This window comes from Nematolebias whitei, chromosome 6, assembly GCF_014905685.2.
Source record: "Nematolebias whitei isolate Nwh7 chromosome 6, NemWhi1, whole genome shotgun sequence".
Lineage (NCBI taxonomy): Eukaryota > Metazoa > Chordata > Actinopteri > Cyprinodontiformes > Rivulidae > Nematolebias > Nematolebias whitei.
In genome coordinates, this window is record NC_056503.1 from 35,900,890 (window position 1) to 35,919,412 (window position 18,523).

General features: G+C 41.5%; 1 protein-coding gene across 1 annotated transcript in view; it reads left to right on the top strand.

The window, feature by feature from the left end:
• Positions 1-18,523, top strand: part of igsf9ba (immunoglobulin superfamily, member 9Ba) — a 111,150-nt gene that overhangs the window by 31,007 nt on the left and 61,620 nt on the right. The window contains exon 3 of the mRNA XM_037677582.1: positions 13,779-13,925. Within this exon, the coding sequence (XP_037533510.1) occupies positions 13,779-13,925 (147 nt within the window). The remainder of the gene's footprint in view (positions 1-13,778; positions 13,926-18,523) is intronic.

Consider the following 18,523-nt stretch of genomic DNA (forward strand, 5'->3'; position numbering starts at 1 on the left):
ACTCTGTCAGTACAGAGATCATTTGCATCTTCTAAGATGCATCAGACACATCACCCTTCTTTCTGCCTCCTGCCATGCACTTGCAGCACGGTCCTCTTCTTTTGTCTCATCTCACTCAGTTTGGCTGAAAGGTTGAAACCACAATCGTCGTCAGAGGGAATTTGGAAAGACAAAGCTCTCGATTTACTGACCTATGTTCCAACCCTTACCTGTGGCTATGAAGTTTCAGGTTCAGATTCAGATGTTCTTTACTGTCGTTCGCACCACATGTGGTACATGTGTTGAAATGAAATTGTGTTCACAGGGTCCCAGTTACATCCAACAATAAAATGTAAAAGAAAAACAGCAATAACATCTACTATATGAACTAAGAAAAACATCAACTAAAAATATGCTAAGCACTAATAGCATAAAAACAAAACAATACAGCACGAACATGAGCCTGTGTGAGCAGATGAGCACGCATGAACACAGCAACATGAAACAGATCAGCAGCAACATGAAACAGATCAGCAGCAACATGAAACAGATCAGCAGCAACATTGAAACAGATCAGCAGCAACATGCTGTAATTCTTCACAGTGATTATTCTGGTTAGAGATTCATGAGTCTAACAGCGTCAGGGTAGAAGCTGTTTCTCAGTCTAGTGGTTCTACACTTAATGCTTCTCAACCTCCTTCCTGAGGGGAGCAGGGCAAAAAGTGTGTGTGCTGGGTGAGTGGGGTGCTTCATGATGCAGGTGGCCCTCTTCCTGCATCTGGAGGTGTAGATGTCTGTGATGTTGGGGAGACTGACTCCAACAGACTTCTGTGCAGCCTTCACCACTCACTGCAAAGCTTTTCTTTCTGCAGTTGTGCAGCCTCCATGTCACACGTTGATGCTGGAGCACATGGTGATCTCCTTTAGGTTATATATATATGAGCGATAGAACAGGACCTTGGATACAAGCTGCCAAAACGAGATTTTGTAGGGTTTCCTGGCTCAGCTTCAAAGACAGGCTGAAGATCTCCATCATCCATGGGGGTTTCAGATTTAAGATGCTGCTCCATCTCATCAACAAGAGGAGGTGGTTTGGGCATCTGATAGGATGCCCCCTTGATGACTTGCTTTAGAGGTTTTCCAGTTGTGTCTTAATGACCAATTGTTAGGCTGATAATCCTCCTTTATCATGTGAACAGCTACCAATAGTTCTGACTGTCACCAGAAAACTGGTTGACCCCAGTGTTGCCAGATCTCGCGATAGAAACAAGCAACCAGCTCTATGAAAACAAGCCCAACTGGCAACCCACCACACTGTGTAAAACAGAAGCTGTATAAACATACATTTATTATGGCATTACATATAAACAACAGCAAAATTATACTAAACACTTTGAATAACATACTTTTAAGCTCTGATTAAAAAAAATAATTTTGCATATGTATTTTTTCTACATTATTTTAAAAACAAAACATCCTGACATCTGCGTGTGAGTGGAGCCCCCTACTGGCCACCCACATTATGAGTGTTTGGGGTGCGCGCCCACAGACGTATTTGTATATGTCTGTGCGCGCCTGTCGCCTCGCCAACTTGGGCGGGAGCAATAATCAGGAAACGGGGGCTTGGAAGGTACAAACTACCTACTACTACTCGTCTTTTGCTTTATTGTGCAGAGCTGGGAGATAATCAACTAGTTTCACTCGGAAAGAAAGTTAAGCCCAAATAAGCAACTTCACGTTCAAAACAAGCCCCAAAAGAACGCAACCGGCGACTCACAAGCTTTGCAAGCGACTTTAGGAAAAAACAAGCCCAAAGTCGCTTATGACCCACTGTGAGAAGGTGCTATTTATAAGACTCAGTTTGTTGCAGCGCCTCAGACTGAAGAAGTCTTCTGGATAAAAGACGAAACGTTTCAACAAAGAAGAATCTGTCCAGAGGACCTGACTCAACCTTGTTAGATTCGTTTACCTGGATTGCTGAGCATGTATCAGGATATCAACTCATCGTAACGACGATCATGACTCAAACATCAAGTTCAAGAATCTTTATTACACCCAAGGGGCAGTTTGTTTCACAGTCAGCAGGAACACAAAACATCCATACTAGACAAGACATTGAGACATTAAAATAACAGAAATCATCCTTGTTCATTGAGAAGCCTGATCACTACAGGGACGAATGAGTTTTTCAGTCTGTTCGTTCTACTTCTGGGCAGCAGAAGCAACCTGAACTCACCATGGAGTGGATGCTGTCAGCAAATGTCAGCTGTTCAGATTCAAATCACATGAACAGTTTAGTGATGAAACCCTTTCAGCCTTTTCCACAATTAAAAGAGCTGAAATATCCCTTTAAGGGGCACTTTGCAACTGTTTAGAGAACTTTGAGGATCGGCTCCGTTTTGGCGCTGCAGTGTCAAATCACAAAACTGCACACGACAAATCCAAAATAATTCATGTATAAATTTCAATGTTCTTTTGACTGTTTTGGCTCAGTTTGTTCCTCCGGCTCCTGAGGGAAACGTTCGGCTCTTCGGCAGCTTTAATTGTTGTCGTTGTTAATTATCTTTGTGTGTTTTGATGTTGAAGCCTGCTGCACGTTGTTACCAAACTGTCCCCGTGTGACCGATGAGAGGAAAACAGAACCCGTCAAGTTGAAGCATAGAAAATAAAACAAAGAGAAATGGCATTTCCTGCAAAAATGCTTATTACAGAAAAACAGCTGAAATTTGCTAAAAAAAAAAAACACGTTGAATTGTAGCTAAAATGGAAGAACAGGCCTAAATTAGCAGAAGAAAGCAGAAAGAACACAAATTTACTTAGGTTTAAATAAGCAGAAGAGAAGAGAAGTAGTTGAAAAGGCAGAAAGAAGCTTAAACTACCAGAAAGAAGAGGAAAGAGCTGAAATGAGCTCCAAAACATGTGGAATTAGCTGAAAAAGCTAAAATTGGCCATAAAAGAGCTATAAAGTAGCTGAAATAGCGTAAGTAGCTGAAACAAGCAGAAAAAAGCTTAAAGGAGCATACCAAGCTGAAATGAGCAGGAATAAGTTAATTAGGCTGAAATTAGCAGAAATAACCACAAAAAACTAGAATTTATCTCAAAACAGCTGAAATTAGCTAAAATGCTAAATATCTAGCTGAAAAGGTAGAACTAGCTTAAATTAGCAGAAGAAAGCAGAAAGAGCATGTTAGCTGAAAGAAACAGAAATGAGCACAAAAAGTGGAAATTATCTGAAAAAAGCTGAAATGAGCAAAAAACAGCTGAAAAGTAGCTATAAAAGCAGACAGAAGCTTAAGTTAACAGATGGAAGTGGAGAGAGCACATTTTTACTGAATTAGGCTGAAAAAAGTTGAAGTGAGTGCAAAAAATGTGGAATTAGCTGAAAAAGCTAAAATTAGCATATAAACAGCTAAATAGTAGCTGAAATAGCAGAAAAAGTTGAAACTTGCATAAATTAGCTGAAAGGAGCATAATAAGCTGAAATTAGCAGAAAGAAATTAGAAGATGCACAAAAGTTTAGCTAGCAGAAATAATCTAAAATGACCACAAAACAGCTGAAAAAAAAAAAAAACCATCTGAAAATAGCAGAAAAAATGTTTACATTTGCTCAATGAAGCTGAAAGAAGCTGAACCAGAACAAAATGTGAAAGGAGCAGTAAAAAGTTGTAAATGGATCTAAAGACTTGAAGGATGTAAAATGAGCTCAATTCGTTTTCTATGAGGAAAGAAATGTCAGAAAAGGCCAAATATTCCAAACAGCTAAAGTTGCACCAATACCAAAAGTCAAAGCAGGATTGTCTTGAAAGAGCTGAACCTTCTGATATGTGATTTGTTGAAATTGCACAAAAATTGTGGAACGAGAAAGATGTTGGAAGAAAAATGGTTCACAATAGTGTGAATGCTTCGTGAACAGTCACAGAAAAGCAACGCTGCCAAACTGCCTGCAGCTAAAACCAGCTAAAACCAGCTGCTGAGTGTTTCACATCGGATTCACCGTTAATGTAAAAATATTGATTATAGCGGATTTAAAATTAGGCCAACAGCTTCTGATTCATGTCAGCCTCTGACAAAATGTAAGACTATCCTTCTTCTGTCTCAGACAACATGTCTGACTCTTTACAGCAGGAAGTATGATGTTTCTACAGGGTCTGACTTCCTGTTTCCATCATATCATCCAACCTGACCAGGTGTAAAACAGACAGATGAAGGCACAGTTCCTTCTTTTTTAATGTTTTTGCTCGTGCCTGTTATTAAGATGTGTCATGAACCATACAATAACTTTTAATGGCACTTGCTTAAATTCATCCTTAGATGTAGGTCTAATAATGATTAAATGTTGGAGTCAACCTGATTCAAGATGGCCGCCTCAACGACGTGAACTTACAAAACACAGAAACGACTCTAGCTTAGTCAACTTTACACAAAGTGACCTCATCTTTGTTGTGGCTGAACCTGATCCACAGAAAGTTTCCTGAAGATAAACAGATCACTTGATATTTGTTCAAACTTTGGCCATTAACTGTTAACTGAGTTAAGTCTGTCTGTTAGCAAAATATCTCATAAACCATCAAACAGATTTCCATGAAACCTTTAGGAAGTAATCAGTGGAAGGTCAACTACAGCTGATTAACTTTTAAAGCCAACCTGATTCAAGATGGCCGCCTCACCAAGTTCATCTTCGATAACACAAAAATGGTTACAATTCAGTCAGTTGGACGAATATTGAGCTGACATTTGGCGTGGTAGTAGCCGAGAGTCATTCACAACACTTACTCCCAAGTGTTACTGATTTCCCAAGAGCTTTGCTTAGAACATAAACATTACATGTCAGAGTCAACCCGGTTTGTCTGTTAGCAAAATATCTTATGAGCCACCCAACCGATTTAAATTAAACTTTCAGGAAACAATCATCGGATGGGCATCTATAACTGATTACCTTTTGGAGTTAATGTGCCACAGCTAATCCACACTGTCCTGCTCAAAAAAAAGTCCAAAACTCAGTGGGATTTACACTTTGAGAGTCGTGAACACGTTCGCTCACAATACTCGTGACATCGGATGGCAGCGGGCGATATGCACCCCTTTAATTATTCACATGAATTTGTTTCAAACTGGATATTTAATAGCGTTTACTGAATCTCCTCCCTGCTGGTCGCTCAGGCGGGAGTCTTTAATGCAGAGTCAGAGTCAGAGTCAGAGTTTCTTTATTGTCATTCGCACCTCATGTGTTACATGTGGTGGAGCGAAATTATGTACGCAGGGTCCCAGCTACATCCAACAATAAAATGTATAAGAAAAACAGTAATAACATCTAAGATATGAACTAAGAAAAACATCAACTAAATATACACTAAGCACTCATAACATAAAACATTGAACATCACCACAAACATGAACATGAGTCTGTGAGCAGATGTGCACGCATGAACACATCAACATTGAAACAGATCAGCAGCAACATGAAACAGATCAGCAGCAACATGATATGGTTTTTCACAGTGATTATTCTAGTTAGAGATTCATGAGTCTAACAGCCTCAGGGTAGAAGCTGTTCCTCAGTCTAGTGGTTCTACACTTAATGCTCCTTAACCTCCTTCCTGAGGGGAGTGGGGCAAAAAGTGTGTGTGCTGGGTGGGTGGGGTCCTTCATGATGCAGGTGGCCCTCTTCCTGCATCTGGAGGTGTAGATGTCTGTGATGGTGGGGAGACTGATTCCAACAGATTTCTGTGCAGCCTTCACCACTCTCTGCAAAGCTTTTCTTTCTGCAGCTGTGCAGCCTCCATGCCACACGTTGATGCTGGAGCACAGGATGCTCTCCACTGCACACCTGTAGAAGGAGGTGAGGACTGAGCTTCCCAGACCAGCTCGCCTCAGCCGTCTGAGGAAGTAGAGTCTCTGATGAGCTTTCTTGATCAGGCTGGTGGTGTTGTTGCTCCAGCTGAGGTTGTCATTCATGTGTACACCCAAGTACTTGTAGCTGGAGACCACTTCCACCACAGATCCTCTTATGTTCAGGGGGGTGTAGGTGTTTTTGTTCCTTCTGAAGTCCACAATCATCTCCTTTGTCTTCTTCACATTGATGTGAAGGTTATTCTCTCTGCACCAGCTCTCCAGGTGTTCCACCTCCTGCCTGTAGCTGGACTCATCATTGTTTGTGATGCATCCCACCACCGCTGTATCATCTGCAAACTTTACAATGTGACAGCCTGGATGGGTAGCTGCACAATCATATGTGAGCAGAGTAAACAGGAGGGGGCTCAACACACATCCCTGAGGAGAGCCAGTGCTGAGGGTTATGGTGGAGGAGGAGAGGTTGTGGATCCTCACTAACTGTGGTCTGTTTGTTAAAAAGTCTAGTACCCAGTTGCAGATGGAGGGGCTTAGTCCTAGTGTGGATAGTTTGTCCATCAGGGTTTGGGGGATCATGGTGTTGAAGGCAGATGTGAAGTCCACAAAGAGCATACGGACGTAAGAGTTTTTCTGCTCCAGGTGGTTGAGTGCAGTGTGGACCACAGAGGAGATTGCATCCTCTGTTGATCGGTTCTCACGGTATGCGTACTGATGAGGGTCCTCGTTGATGTTGATGGTTGTTTTGATGTGAGTCATGACCAGTTTTTCGAAGCATTTAGCGACTATCGGGGTGAGGGCCACTGGCCGATAGTCATTCAGACCAGTCACTGTAGAGCTTTTTGGGACTGGGATGATGGTGGCAGTCTTCAGGCAGGTGGGAACTGTCTCCAGGGTAAGTGAGGTGTTAAAGATGTCTGCCAGCACCTCACAGAGCTGATCAGCACATTCCTTCAACACTTTTCCGGGGATGTTGTCTGGGCCAGTTGCTTTGTGCGGATTAATCCTCCTGAAGGTACTCCTTACTTCTGCTGAGGTCACGCTGAGATGCTCTTCATCCGGTGGTGAGGTGAGTTTGGTGCTGGGTGGTCTGTTCGGGTCTTCAAAGCGTGCATAGAACTTGTTGAGGGCATCAGGCAGAGATGGGTCTTTGGGACATTGTTCACTCCTTCCTTTATAATCTGTTATGCACTTAATGCCCCTCCACATGCTCCGAGGGTCTTGTGAGATGAATTGACCCTCGATCCTCTTTGCATATGTGGCCTTGGCCCTCTTAATACCAGCAACCAGCTCTTTTCTTGTCCTACTCAGCTCCTCTGAGTTTCCAGACCTGAAGGCAGTGTTCCTGGCTTCCAGCAGGGTACGCACCTCTGCATTCAGCCAAGGTTTTCTGTTTGGGTAGCTTTTAACATTTCTGATAGTGGAGACTGTGTCAGTACATGTACTAATGTAACCCAGTACTGAGGATGTGTATTGGTCAAGATCAAGCGAACCTCCATTTTCAGCAGCTTCTCTGAAAACCTGCCAGTCTGTTCGATCAAAACAATCTCTCAGTATGGGTCCACTGTCCTGGATCCAACATTTAACTTTCTTTTGAATCGGTCTGGAGCGTCTCAGCGGGGGCATGTAAGCAGGAGCCAGGAAGATTGAGATGTGGTCTGACAGTCCTAGGTGGGGGCGGGGTTCGGCTTTGTATGCATCTTTTACGTTCGTGTAAACACGGTCCAGCGTGCGGTCTCCACGTGTCGGAATCGTCACATGCTGATTAAAGCTTGGGAGACAGTCCTTTAGATTCACGTGGTTAAAGTCTCCCGCTACCACGTAGAGAGCCTCAGGGTGTTTGTTCTGCAGCGAGCTGATGATATCATGAAGCTCCTGCAGTGATTCATTAGCATTAGCGTCCGGAGGAATGTAAACAACTGTGATAAAAGTCACTGTGAACTCTCGGGGTAGATAATGTGGCCGACATTTCACTGTTATTTGCTCCAAAGCCTTCGAGCATGAGCTATTTACAACAGTACAGTTCGTGCACCAACTTTTACTCACGTAAATGCACACTCCGCCCCCCCGTGATTTCCCCGTTAGCTCGCTGCAGCGGTCCGCTCGAAAAAAAAGTCTGTCATCCAGCTGGAAGACTGAGTCCGGCGTTTCACTTGTAATCCACGTTTCTGTGAGGCAAAGCACTGCACACTTCTTCATCTCTTCTGAGGCGCCCGCTCTCAGACGAAGTAAATCCACCTTGTTGTCCAACGAGCGGACATTCGACAGAAAGAGAGACGGCATGGGGAGTTTACCGGCTTTAGCGTTAGCTCGAAGCCTCACCATAACCCCCGCCCGGCATCCTCTCCTCTTAAGCCGGGAGCAGCGCTTCCTCTTCTGCCCGCTGGAACGCCTCTGCTGCAGCTTCCAGGTAGATGACTTTAAGATCTGCATTCTGCCGAGCGTAGTTTTGAGTTTGTTGCTGATTTCTGCTATATTTCGTGGCAAATCCGCTCCTATTCTCATCAGTTCGGTTCGGCTATAGTTCACACGCATAAATCGCGCGGAGTCAGGCACAGAGTCAATATCAAAACTTCTAAAAACTGGGATGGTACCGGGAGCCTGTGAAGCTGCAACTGCTCTGAGCGCGGCCATCTTAACTTAAGAGAACTCCTCCTTTTCATTTGGGATCCTTCTCAGCGGACGCGCAATCTGCCGGAGTGCATCACTGTTTACTTTCAGCTGCTCTCTACCAGCGGGGTTTCAACTTCTCGCCGCTCGCCGTGCTCACTCGGACTCAGCTCGTGGGCGTCCTCCTCGAGGCTCAGAGCCGCGTCAGTGAACAGATGCAGCCCGAACATGGCCGCTCTCATTCCGTAGATTAAAGTGCATTCTGGGGATTGCATGTGCTCAGCGACGCCGGACTCTTCTTTATGAGACGCTCGTTTGGGCCGACTAATGGCTCCGTGCGGTCTCAGAGCTCATTTGGGCTAATCCCATGAACCGGTATCGTTCGGTGTGAATGGAGCTGATGAGTAGAGCGCACGTGTAACTGTAGCACGGCTGCAACACAGACACGCACGTCCAGAAATGTTGGACTTATTTTTACGAACGCAGACGTGCTTCACAATAGTCTGTTTCCACTCGTCCTGACAACGTTCAGAGTTTTGGCTGTTTGTTTTTCTGACTTTAACTGTTTTAGTTGTTCCAGCTGTCCAGGTATCAGAATGTTCGGCTGCTTTTCATTGTTGTAGCTGTTATACTTTTTGAAATATTTAATAGCGTGAATGTTTATGACGCATTCACACTATTGTGATCTGTTTTTCTTCCATACATTTCTCGTCCCGTTTTCAATCTATTTCAACAAATCATAAATCAAAACGTTCAGCTCTTTCAGACCAATCCTGCTATGACTTTTGATGCAACTTTAGCTTTTTGAAATATTTAGTCTTTTCTGCCATTTTTTTCTCATAGAAAATTAATTGAGCTCATTTTACATCCTTCAAAACTTTAGATCTGTTTACAACCTTTTACTGCTCCTTTCACATTTTGTTCTGGTTCAGCTTCTTTCAGCTACCTTGTGCAAATGTAAACTTTTTCAGCTACTTTCAGCTAATTTCAGCTGTTTTTTCAGCTGTTATGTGCTCCTTTCAGACCCTTTCTGCTAATTAAATGTTTGTGCATCTTCTAACTTCTTTCTGCTAATTTCAGCTTGTTATGCTCCTTTCAGTTTATTTCTGCAAGTTTAAGCTTTTCTGATTATTTCAGCTACTACATAGCTGTTTTTATGCTAGTTTAAGCTTTTTCAGCTAATTGCGCATTTTTACACTCAGCTAAACTTTTTCAAGCTAATTCAGCAAAAATGTGCTCTCCACTTCCATCTTGTAATTTGAACTTCTGCCTTTTTTAGCTACTTTTCAGCTGTTTTTTGCTCATTTCAGCTAGTTTTCAGATGATTTCCACTTTTATGTGCTCATTTCTGTTTCTTTCAGCCTAACTGGGCAAACGTGTTCTTTCTGCTTTCTTCTGCTAATTTAAGCTTCTTCTACCATTTCAGCTACATTTTTAGAAAACAATTTGCTAATTTCAGCTGTTTTTAGATAAATTCAATTCTTTATTGGTAATTCCTGCTACTTTCAGCATAATTAACTTCTTTCTGCTAATTTCATCTTGTTAATCTCCTTTCAGCTTATTTCTGCTTTATCTGCGATTTCAGCTAAAATTGAGCTGTTTTAATGCAAATTTGAGCTTTTTTAACTTTTTATTATTTAGCTACATATCAGCTCCTTCCACTTCCTTCTGGTAGTTCTTTCTACCTTTTCAGCTGTTTCCCCCCCTAATTTTAGCTGTTTTTAGTTGATTTCCTTATTTTTTTGTGCTCATTTCTGCTTATTTAAACCTAATTCAGCAAATGTGTTCTTTCTGCTTTCTTCTGCTAACTTAGGCTTGTTCTTTCATTTCAGCTAGTTTTCAGCATGTTTTTAGTTAATTTCAGCTGTTTTTCAGCAAGTTCTTCAGCAGTAAGCACTCGCACTGCATTTTCGCAGGAACTGTAATTTCTCTAGTTGTATTTAGTATTTTTCCTCATGGACTGCATTGAAATGTTCTTTTGCATCAATTTCTGTTCCGTCTTTGTCTTTTCATGTCTCTGTATGTGTCCTCTTAGTCTCCTTACGTGCTCCTTTTGTCTTTTAATGTGTCCCTTTGGTCTTTTTATGCATCTTTTTGTGACTCCTTATGCTTCATTTTTATATTTTTATGTTTCCTTATGCTGTCTTTAATCCTTCTCATGCACCCTTTTTGCAGTTTTATATCCCCTTATCTTTATTTTGTCATTTTATGACCTATTATGTCTCCTATGCATTCGTTTTGTCTGATTACGTGTCCTTTTTGTCTTTTTATGCAACTTGTTGTCTGTTTATGTCTTTTTATGTCTCAGGTTCATCGTTTTTATGTCCTATGCTTCATTTTTGATTGCCTTTTTATGTCTCCCTATTCTTCCTTTTTCTTTTTTCTCCTAATGCTTTCTCCATCTAGCTTTTAACACGCGTTCAGATCTAAAGAACATCTTTTGTTATTGCAACAACTTCTTTTATTTTTTTTTAACTTCTATAATTTCCTGCAAAGTGAGAAACCTGATCCATATCTTCCTGCCATCCTGGATCATCTTGCCCGTTTGTCCTGCAGCTGTATGGAAATTATTGCATTTAAAAACATCTATTTTTGTTCTCACTCCAGCAAAGACTCAATCAATAATTCAGATGTGCAGCTCGTGAAGTTTTAGTGTCAGATCCTGCTGCTGTGGGACAATCTGCTGGAAAACTAAATTACATCTCTGCTCCCCACAGATTTAGAAAACTCTCCGATTCTTCAGCCTGGCAGTGTCTACTGCCGTCGCTGCAGAGACACATGTCCCAATAAACGCTTGTAAAGAGGTGAAATCGATACATATGCTAATGTTGGGGCTTTATTGTGATATATACGGTGCCGGGTGAGTATCCTCCACATTTAGTCCAAAACTTCAAAGTTTTTTACTGGGATGTTTTGCTTTTGGGGTTTGTCTCCCTCAGCTCTGCACGTCTGTAAGCTGAAGATGTTGTCCTCTTTTCTTTGCAAAATAACTCCAGTTCAGCCAAAATGGATGACGAACGTCTGTGAACAGACGTTTTTCAAATCGGTCTGGACTTTGACTTGTTCATGGATATGCTTTGATCCAAACCGTTCCTCTTGCCTCTAAGGTTTTCTTCCAGGATAGTCCTGTTTTAGCTCAACCCATTTCCCCATCAGCTCTGACCAGGTTTCCTGTCCCTGCTGAAGAAATGCATCCCCGCAGCATGATGCTGCCACCACCATGCCTCACAGTGGAGGTGTGTGTTAAGGATGATGTGCAGCGTTTGTTTTCTTCATTTAGGACAAAGGATTCAGTCTCAGCTCAGGACTAATAGTTGTCCTGTTGACAGATTCTGGGCTGTGGACCTCTGCAGCTCCTACAAAGTCACCTTCTTGGATTAGTGCTCTCCTGGCCTGGTCTGTCAGTTTAGGTGGACACTCATGTCCTTGTAGTTCTGCAGATGAACCAAAGTCTTTGCAGCTTTGGGTGATGGATTGAACAGTGGCTTTTTGAGATGTTCAGAGCTTGATATATCATTTGAGGTTTTGTTTTTGGTGTGCTCCTTGGGCTTCATGATGCTGTTTGTACACAGTAACAGACCTCTGAGGCCCATCTCAAATTAGCAGTATTTATATTGAGAATAAATGACAAAGGTTGACTCTTTGTTAGTTGCAGAGTGAAAAAGGGACTTGAAAATACCTTCTGCCCGTCCGTCTGTCCATCCGAGCATGTTGTGAGCACGATAACTTGAAAAATAAGTGAAGTGTTGACTTCCATTATGGCGTATGGCTGCATCTAGGTGTAAGTCACTATCAAAAGTTGGGCTGCAACATCAAAATCCAAGATGGCCACTGCCATGTATGAATGTAAACTGACCACCACCATCATTTGAGGAAATATGCTTTTATATTGCCCAGTGTTTCCTCTATCTTTATACAACAGGGTGCCCCGCCCTGTCAACAGAACCGAGCGCCCTGCCTATCGGCGCCCCCTTCCCTCCCGTCGACAACTGCCAGCACCGACATAGCGCTAAGCTAGCGGTGCGCAATACAGACACGCTAGCTAAAAAGCTAGAGTAGCACTCTGCCTCCCTCATGTTGAGCCATCTCCCAACATGCCCCCTCCCCCCTCCCCACACACACAGCTCAAAAACTTCCGGTACAAACAGTGTGCAACACTGCGCACAACTCAACTGTGCGCAGTGTTGCACACTGTAACTGAAACACCTAAAACTTTGCCGCTCAGGTAAAAATATGCTCGGCTCTTTTGATCAAAGCTTTTTTAGATACATTTTGTGGTTCTGTTTTTGTCACTTTTCTTTGTTAGCATTGGGCTTTAAAGTCGTTCCATCCGGTGATGTGGTCTGAGGTCGTGCTTCATGTTTTCACAAGAGACAAAAGCTTGTACTCTTGAAGTGATCTCTGCCATGGGGTCGGGTCAGAACCGGATGTAAACTCTGGTAACTGTAGGACCTTCTGACTTCTTGACAAACAGCAGCTGAGGTTGATCCGTTCCCTTCACGCAGTCATCAACGCTCAAAAAAACCCCAACAACCTGACTTTTTAAAGACAAGCTATCGTTGCAACTGCAAGCCTGCGTTTCCTCACTCGTGCCGCTTCCTGTTTACTGTATTGATTTTCTGCTAACAAAATAGAAAAGCCTCGTTTTTTTTGTTTTCACCTCAACCGTGATTGCAGTTTTAGGGTTTGGGATTTATCCGTTGCCTTTACGGAGCAGTTTCAGCCCACCCCCGGTGTCAGGATATTTGCCTGGTGCTGACTTTGAAGTGACAGGACGCTGCGTGTACAGTACATCTACACATCACAGCTGCAGCGACGCCTCGTTTCCTAACGCTTGTCAGACGGAGCGGAGCAGGAGCGAACGTTGCCGTCTGTCGGGCCGTCAGAGGCAGCAGGGCTGCAGGTTTTTGAAGACGGGCGGCTCAGCAGCCGAAGATTTCGCCACGCCTGCGTTCCTGAGCGGCTCTCGTCCCTCGCGATTTCCTCCTTTTTAGAATTCCAATTTATCCCCGGCCTTGAAGTCGGCAGACGTGTGGATGGAGGAGTTTTAGAGGAGATGGGACTTCTGTGAAGTACAGGAGCGGCGCTTTTCCCGTGACATCAAATACTTGATGGTAATTCAGATGAAGGTGTGACTCCCGGGGCAGCTTCCTGGAGAAATTATAATTCTCAAGCTGCTTCACACAGAGTTAATTTCATGGGCATCATGATCGAGGTGGACAATCGTGTGTGCATGTGCTCATTTCTGTGTCTAACATCATAGCTAATGGATACTGTGTTAACTGTTTTGGGGTAATTCATGTGTCTCCCCCCTTTTCCCTTCCACTCTCATCTGTGTGCAGGTAGAGCCTCTCTGCATGGGAAGGCCTCCCTGCAGATCGACCCGGTACGCTCTGAGGACCAGGGCTGGTACGAGTGCAGGGTCCTGATGCTGGAGCAGCAGTACGACACCTTCCACAATGGCAGCTGGGTGCACCTCACAGTCAACGGTGAGTCACCACACTGGAAACGTGTGTGAGTTAGGAGACACCTAATCCAGAACTTTAGCTCCCCATAGAGAAATCTCACTTTGCTAGAGGGCATTTCAAAAACAGACTTTCACTTTTAGTTGGTTCCTGCTCCCGTCTGCTCCCGTTAGCTTTTTATCCCATACCGTCCCAATCACGTGAATAATATTAAAGTTGACAATCGTGCGTCATGTACAATCTTATGATGAAAACTAGTGAAACTGTGAGTCCCACGAATGTCGAACTGCGAAGTATTGCGGGACTACTGTGTATTCATAAATATTCGTTTATTTATTTATTCAACCTTTATTTATACAAGTTAATCCTATTGAACCTTGGGGACTCATTTACAAGAGACCTGAATTTTTAACACAGTGTGATGACAACAGTGGACAATAGGGCTGGGATATATCATACCGTTCACGATAAGACCGGTAAAAAAAAGCTTGCCCGGGAAAACAAATGATATCACGATATGCTAATTTCATGACGTATGTATGTCAGTGTTTGTCCCACCCCGTTAACAGAACCGAGTGCGCCGAACTACCAAACCGAACTGTGCACTCCCCCCTCCACTTGTCAGTACTGGCGTAACGCTAATTAGCTGCGCACAATACTAGCTAGCTAAAATGCTAAAAACAAACAACGCACATCTCGCCTGCGCTTCTCCTCTATCCAGCTCTAAACTGCGGGTACAGACAGTGACAGCTCAGCTGTCTCACCCTTCCTCCCACCCGCGCAGCTCGGCCCCCCCCCCCGTTCTGGGCTGCCGGTGCGGGTGCAGCTCGGCTGGGTTAAACTGCCAGTACAAACACGTGCACACTTGAGTTCCACAGTCCATGGACCAAGAACAGAGTTCAGAGAAATGAATCATTCCTGCAGGAACAGAGGAAACACCACAAGCTTCAGGGTCAGCTGATCACCTTGGTACAAGTTTTGGAAGTTATTGCTCATTTAAAGGCAACATGTTTTTATTGTATGTTACATTTATGCTCAACAGATCTTAAGCTTCATTTTATTTAGTTTTTTTGGGGAAACTTCACCTGCACTTTAGTTTTTGTGGTGGATTTATTGATCTATATTTTGTGCAGACTTTTTCCAATCTAAATAACAGAAAGATCATTTTTTATTTTTTATTTTTATACTTTGAGACTGAATACTTTACTAAATAAAGTAATTTCAGTAAAATTAACCCTTGTTGTTTTTTAATTTTTATATAATACTGCAAAGCACCATGTTGTTATTTTTGTCAAACGAATAACTATGATTTCAGGGGGTTTTGTTATGTCATGAAATTTACCGTTATCGTCATAATGCTCTGAGCCATATCGCCCACCCCAGTGTACAATAACAATAGAAAATCATAAAAGATGCATACAATTTTTTTAACAAGTTAAAATAAAATAACCAAAAGGACAATCAAAAGGAAAAGTAGTGATAAAACAACTAGATTGTAAGGCGGTGTAGAAAACTAAAAACAGGAACATGTCTGCTTTGGTTAATTTATTAATATATATATATATATATATATATATATATATAATATTATTTTTGCAAACCTGCCACATCAATAATTTCACAAAACTAAACTTTCTTGTTTTTATTTTGCTTAAAAGTATAGTTTCCTCAAATGATTGGGTTGGCCGAGGATTAATCCTTGGCGGCCAAGGCCACCATTGGCCACCCCCTGCCTCCGTCATTGCACCTGGTGTTGGATAGAATTGCTCCCTCCTCTCGCCAGGGTCCATCACACGTCGCTGCCTCAGACAGTGAAGTAAGACTTTATCCTTGTGGAAAACTCTCTGAACGTACCTTCTGTGTGTCCGAAACACACTCGAACATGTCCGTGCAGCTAAAGATGTGACTGATTCGGCACTTTTTTTCTTTCTAGCAGCGGCTCCACTGGAATGTCTTACACCAAAAACATAAAGGTTTACTTGCATTCCGTGTTCAGTTTCACCTTTTACATAATATTCCATTGATAGAAGAAATAAAGTGATATTCTCTTATGATATTCTCTCTCTGGTGATAATAGTTATTTCCTAACCATTGATCAGCTCTTTTGAATAAAGCCTCACATCATGCAGCTCTCTTCTTTTTTTGTCTACACACCTCGGGTAAAACGGAGTGAGAGGCTGGTTAGCGCAGGATTGATCGTGGCTCGTTTCAGGCGGTTCCGGCAGGGATCGTCTCTGATAGACTGAGAGCTATCAAACTGATGAGCAGGCGGAAAAAAAATCTGCACCTTTGCATTTCCCAGGAATGCCCCAGTGGCTCTGAGAGGCCGGCGTGAAGAATGTGTTCACAGCGTTGCAGAGCACCACAGACAGCGATGCGTTCATGCTTTAGGGTTTTTTTTTTGACGAAGGCGCTGCATCCGTACGGTTATAATGCGATTCAATAAGAAAATGCAGCAACAATTTCAGTTTTGTTGCATTTACCTACAATTCTGTTATCTCTGCATGCGTGTTTGTACCATTAGCTACATCTCTTATAAATCACTGAATACATTTTTATAAAACTCTCAGGAAGTGTGACACCTACAATTGATTAACGTTAAGAGTTAACTGAATTCAAGATGGCCGCCACAGTTAAGTGTTCTTAGAAAACACAAAAATGGCTGCAACTCAGCCCATCTCACAGTTGTTGAGCTAAAGGTGTAGCAGTAGCTGAGAGTGTTCTTCAGATTATATTCTGAGAACTAATCACTAATAGATCTATGATTAAAACGCCATTTGAATTAACTCTGTTAGCAAAATATCTCATCAAGTACTGAACAGATTTTAGCGAAACTTTCAGAAAGTGATGAATGGGTTGACGTCTACGACTCTTTAACTTTTGAACTCAACCCAATTCAAGATGGCTGCTTTAACCAGCTGTACTTGAAAAACATATAAATGGCTGTAACTCGGCCAATTTTAAATAGATTTAGTAAAAATTTGTTTTTTGCGTAGCTGAGCTTCATCCCCAACACATACTTTGAACGCAGCACATTGCGCAGCATCTTTATGCAAAACCTTGCCATTAACTGTAGTCATTCCTGATTGTCTGTTAGCAAAATATTCCATGACTCGCTGCATGTAATTCAATTAAACTTTCAGAAAGTAATTATTAACTGTATATCTACAACTAATTTACTTTCAAGGTCAACAGAATTCAAGATGGCAACCACAGCTGATTTTTTTTCTTCCCATTTATTCATTCATTTAAAGTAAGCAAAACAATTACATCAAAAAGAAAAAAAAACATTGAATGAAAGGGGTGCAGAAAGAATAATTTTTTAAAAATAATATCTGCCCTTTATTTTAAAAAATAAATTAAATAACTGCAAACAAACAATAACCTTCACTTGAATCTCCAAATTGGAAACAAAAAAAATCAGGCATCCTTCACCTGGCACCTTCATCCTTCCCAACAACTTTAACTTAATCATCTTTTTAAATATATTCATTATTTTCTAAATTTTGGTGGTGATATCAAGGCAATTCCACAATCCTATTCCCTAAATGACAACGCAGCTCCTTCAGACTAGTTCGAAATAGAGGTTTAACAAACATTTCCATTCCCTTAAGTTTATAATGTCTCGCTTTTTTAACAATATTTTAATTGAATATTTGGGGGTAATATTTTTCATGAGCTTTATACATGACTTGCAACATACTATATTGAACCAAATCATAAAATTGTAATAATTTCAACTGATGAAATAATATATTTGTTGGGTGACCATAGCACTTCCTACTAATAATTCTTATAGCTCTTAAAGAAAAAAAAAAAAAAAAAGGATTTGTAATTGTTTTGCATGCTTTTCCACAAACTTCAATACATTAGATTAAATATGGAACAGTCATTACATTATACAATATATACATAGCTTTTTCATTCAAAACCTATTTTATTTTATACAGTAATGCAACTAATTTTTGCTAATTTTATTCTTAAGTAATTTACATGAGATTTCCATGTCAGCTTCTCATCAATAACAACACCCCCAAATTTTATTTCATTCACTCTATGAATTTTAATACTGTCAATTTTAAATAGGACTTCGATAATTTTCTTTCTAATACTAAATATCATTTAGTTTTTTTTTTCCAAATTTAAGGATAACTTATTAAGATGGAACCAAGTTTTTATTTTTACGAATTCTGCCTGTATCATCTCTAACATCCGTTCAATATCTTCACCCATCATCTGCAAATAAAACACACTTCATAAGCCCTGACACATCAACCAGATCATTCACATACAAAATAAACAACTTTGGTCCCAGCACAGAGCCCTGAGGGACTCCACATCTATTAACACAAAATTCAGATCTTACATTGTTTACTTGTACAAACTGTCTCCTATTATTCAAATAACTGGATACCCACTGTAGTGCTAATCCTCTAATGCCATATTTATTCAGTTTTTCAAGGAGAATGGTGTGATTTCCCTTTGCCTACACAAAAATGACTACAACTGTGTTAACTTGACTGTTAACGAGCTAAAGTTTGGTGTGGTAGTAGCTGATGGATATTCACAGCCTGCACCCTGAGCACTAATGCATCATGCAGGATTGCTCAGCACAAGACAAC